This window comes from Gracilinanus agilis, chromosome X (assembly GCF_016433145.1).
Source record: "Gracilinanus agilis isolate LMUSP501 chromosome X, AgileGrace, whole genome shotgun sequence".
In the NCBI taxonomy this organism is placed as follows: domain Eukaryota; kingdom Metazoa; phylum Chordata; class Mammalia; order Didelphimorphia; family Didelphidae; genus Gracilinanus; species Gracilinanus agilis.
In genome coordinates this window covers 17836643-17840096 of record NC_058136.1, presented here as the reverse complement: position 1 = coordinate 17840096, position 3454 = coordinate 17836643, and the positions used below count along the sequence as shown (strand labels likewise).

Below are 3454 nucleotides of genomic sequence, written 5' to 3'. Positions count from 1 at the left end.
TAACTACTGTGATAATAGCTATGTATATCAGGGAAACAAATGATAAATAAGACACGCTACTAAAATCACAGGAGCTTTTTTCCTCATCAATGGCTCCTAATAGTATACTCCTCTAACACAGGGCTCTGTGAAATTTCTTGATGCTACAAGGGGTCAAGTTTGAAAAGCTCTGTGGAACTGGACTATGAACACTGTTTAAAATATGTGGTCCCTGGGGAATGGCTGAACAAATTGTGGCATATGATGGAGATGGTATGCTATTGTGCTATAAGGAATGATGACAGGATGATTTTTAGAAAGAGCTGGAAAGACTGATGCAGAGTGAAATAAGAAGAACCAGGAGAACACTGTACCCAGTAATAGCAATACTGTGGGATGATCAACTGTGGTAGACTTAGCTAGCTACTCTCAGTAATACAATGATCCAAGGCAATTCTGAGGGACTTGGGACAAAGAATGCTCTCCACCTCCAGAGAAAGAACTGTTAAAAACATTAAAAATAAATTTAAAAAGGACTGTTGGAGTAGAAATGCAGATGAAAGCAAAAGATTTTTCACCTTAGTTTATTTGGGTTTATGTTTTGGGGTTTTGGCTTTATTAGATTACTCACTTTCAAAATGAATAATATTTAAATGTTTTGCATGATAATACACGTTTAACCCAGATCAAATTGCCTGCCAGCACAGGAGGGGGAAGGGAAGGGGATAAGTTCGATCATCTAACTCAGAAAACTTGTACAGAAATTTATTTCATATGATTGGTAAAAAATATTTTAAAAGCCTTGAATTTTAAAAAAGAAAAATAAAATAAGTGGTCTGTTAAGATAGAAAATTCAAGATAATAAAGTTTGAATAAGTTCTTGGGACCTGAGGTCCCTTCCAGCTTTACATTTATGCTTTTAAGTCCCTTTATCTCCTGGGCCTCAAGTAATAAGGGGGCTGGATTAGTTCTTAGAGGTCTCTTCCATCTCTCTATCTGATCTCATGAGTCCAGGCCACACACAGAAAATCCGAGTTGCAGTTCTGGGCATACTAGGTTTGGTTTCTGCTAATATAACCTTGTACCTTCAAACAACTTCACTGTAGCATCTATGTGGAGAGTGGACTGGAAAGGAGAGAGACTACAAGAAAGAAGATCAATTAGAAACCTGTTGTTGTAGTTTTGGCCAAAGGTGAATATGGTCATATGAGTGGAGAGCTGAGATGGAAATAAGAGATGACGTAATAATGGAGTCTGAGGGAGAGAGGCAAGAGTACTGGGAATACCCCCAGGTTGTGATGGAATGAGAAGGGTATTAGTAGAAATAGAGAGGTCAGGATGGGGTGGGTTTAGGGGTAAATACAGCAAGTTTTGTTTGAGAGGCTATATATAGATGGCAAAGCTGGAGGGGTGAGGAGGCTGGCAAACATCTAAAACAGGTTTTCAGGTCCTGCAGATAAAAGTATCCCAAAAGTGGCTTTACGCTTTAAAATAAACTTATCTGTGTAGATGCATACACACACAAGATTGAAGAACTCTATGTTTTATAACCAGTAATAATAGGACTAACTAGTTAGTCACAGTACAACTAACTATAAGAAGTCTTTTAACACCTAAATACTCTTTCCTTAGAATTCAATATACAGACCTTTCCAGTTAAAGTTGAGAGATCATCTCCACCAATCACTTTGATGTCTCCTGTTGACTGGTCATTCTGATGGAAAAGAAAAAGGATTCACAACATTCCAATTATCAAACAGGAACTAATGAGATTTCCCAAGTCAACTGTCCATGACACTGAGACATTACAACATATAGAGAGTGTAAGACAGAAGGATGAAAGGGGGGAAAAATTCTAGAAGTTACAACTGGGGAATCATGGGGGAAATTCCTTATTTCCCAGAGGGTTGGTATGAAGGTGGGAATAAGAACACAGGTATGGGAAAATGCTATAGGGCATTTTAGCCTGGCCTAATTGAGCTAGAGCAGCTTATGGCAATGCTCGGCTTGCTACGACATGGGGAGCATACTTCAGGGAAGTGGCCAGCATTCTGCTAAGCTGATAGACTGTTAGCTCTTTCTAGCTAATCAAAAGGATTTTAACTCAGTAGTATTTGCGGACTTTTTTTCCCTGTGCAACCACACTAACTTTTAATGGAAGTCTAGGGATAAATAGGATTATGAAATATAAGTAGAGATGAAATAAAAAAGGAAATTTGTAAGCAGCTGCTTTTTGCAACCAGGGTTAGCTCAACAGGTTTTGGGGAAAGTCTAATCTCACCACCAAAAAAAGTAGTGGTATGGCTCAGTGGATAGGTTAGCCTAGGAATTTTTTTTAAACCTTTACCTTTCATCTTAGAATAAATACTATGTATTGGTTCTAAGGCAGAAGAGTGGTAAGGGTGGGCAATGGGGGTTAAGTGACATGCCCAGGGTCACACAGCTAGGAAGTGTCTGAGGTCAAATTTGAACCTAGGGCCTCCCGTCTCTGGGCCTGGCTTCTCACTGAACCACCCAACTGCCCCCTAGCCTTGAAATTAAAAAAAAACACCTAAGTGTAAGTCCCACCTCCGAGATATACTAGCTGATGACAAGAAATCACACTTCACCTCTTAAAAGAGTGTCAAGCAACTCAAAATCTATAGTTACAGCTGAGTTGCTGATGTGCTGCTGCACCAATGGAGGAAATCCCAGGGTGGTGGACTCCCTTTCAAGATTTTATTAAGATACTCAATTTAATTATTTCATGTGTCTATTTTGTCTCTGCACCATTTCCCTCTTGCTGATGGCCATCACTACTCTAAGATCATTCCAAATATATGTATCCAATAAACAAATCCAAGGGGGAACTGCACTGTTAAAAACTAATGGACAACACATTCTTGGCAATGTACTCTGGATGACATCTAGCAGACTGAGCAGGGAAAGTTCTCACTCTGCATTAGAAAATATAAACTATTACAAATGATGGAAAAAATTAACAAATTTAAAATTATTTTCTTAAAAAGATTTCAACAGACCGAGATGGTGACAAGCCTCTGGATTGAACATCCTGAAGCAATTCTTTTCAGTGTCGTGAAATTTGCCTTCCACTTCTGGGGAAAGAATACAATACCCCCTTTTCTATGCTTGCCTGAATGTTTTCTTTAATATCCTCAGGAGAGCTAGATTCTTGGGGACTTGGGGTAATCTTTTCCTCAGTTTCGAAGGACTCCTGGCTTTTTGATTTGGGTGTAACTGGCTCTGAATCGGTTTCCTCTTCCATGTTGGGTGTTTGTCCATTCTGTGCTGGACTATCAGGATCAGACTTGATCTCTATAGGATCGTTATTTTCAATTTCCTCATCTTCTTCCTCTTCCTCCTCTTCCCCCTCTTCTTCCTCCTCTTCCCCCTCCTCTTCTTCCTCCTCCTCCTCCTCCTCCCCCTCCTCCTCTTCTTCTTTCTCTCTCTCTCTTCCTCTGTCTCTGTCTCTCTC

General features: G+C 39.7%; 1 protein-coding gene across 1 annotated transcript in view; it reads right to left on the bottom strand.

Moving 5' to 3' along the window:
• Window positions 1–2495: 2495 nt before the first annotated feature.
• The window catches only part of LOC123253299 (nucleophosmin-like), a 9517-nt gene continuing 8558 nt past the window's right edge, over window positions 2496–3454 (bottom strand). Inside the window, exon 4 of the mRNA XM_044682484.1 lies at window positions 2496–3235. Coding sequence (XP_044538419.1) covers window positions 3047–3235 — 189 coding nt within the window. The 3' untranslated portion in view covers window positions 2496–3046. The remainder of the gene's footprint in view (window positions 3236–3454) is intronic.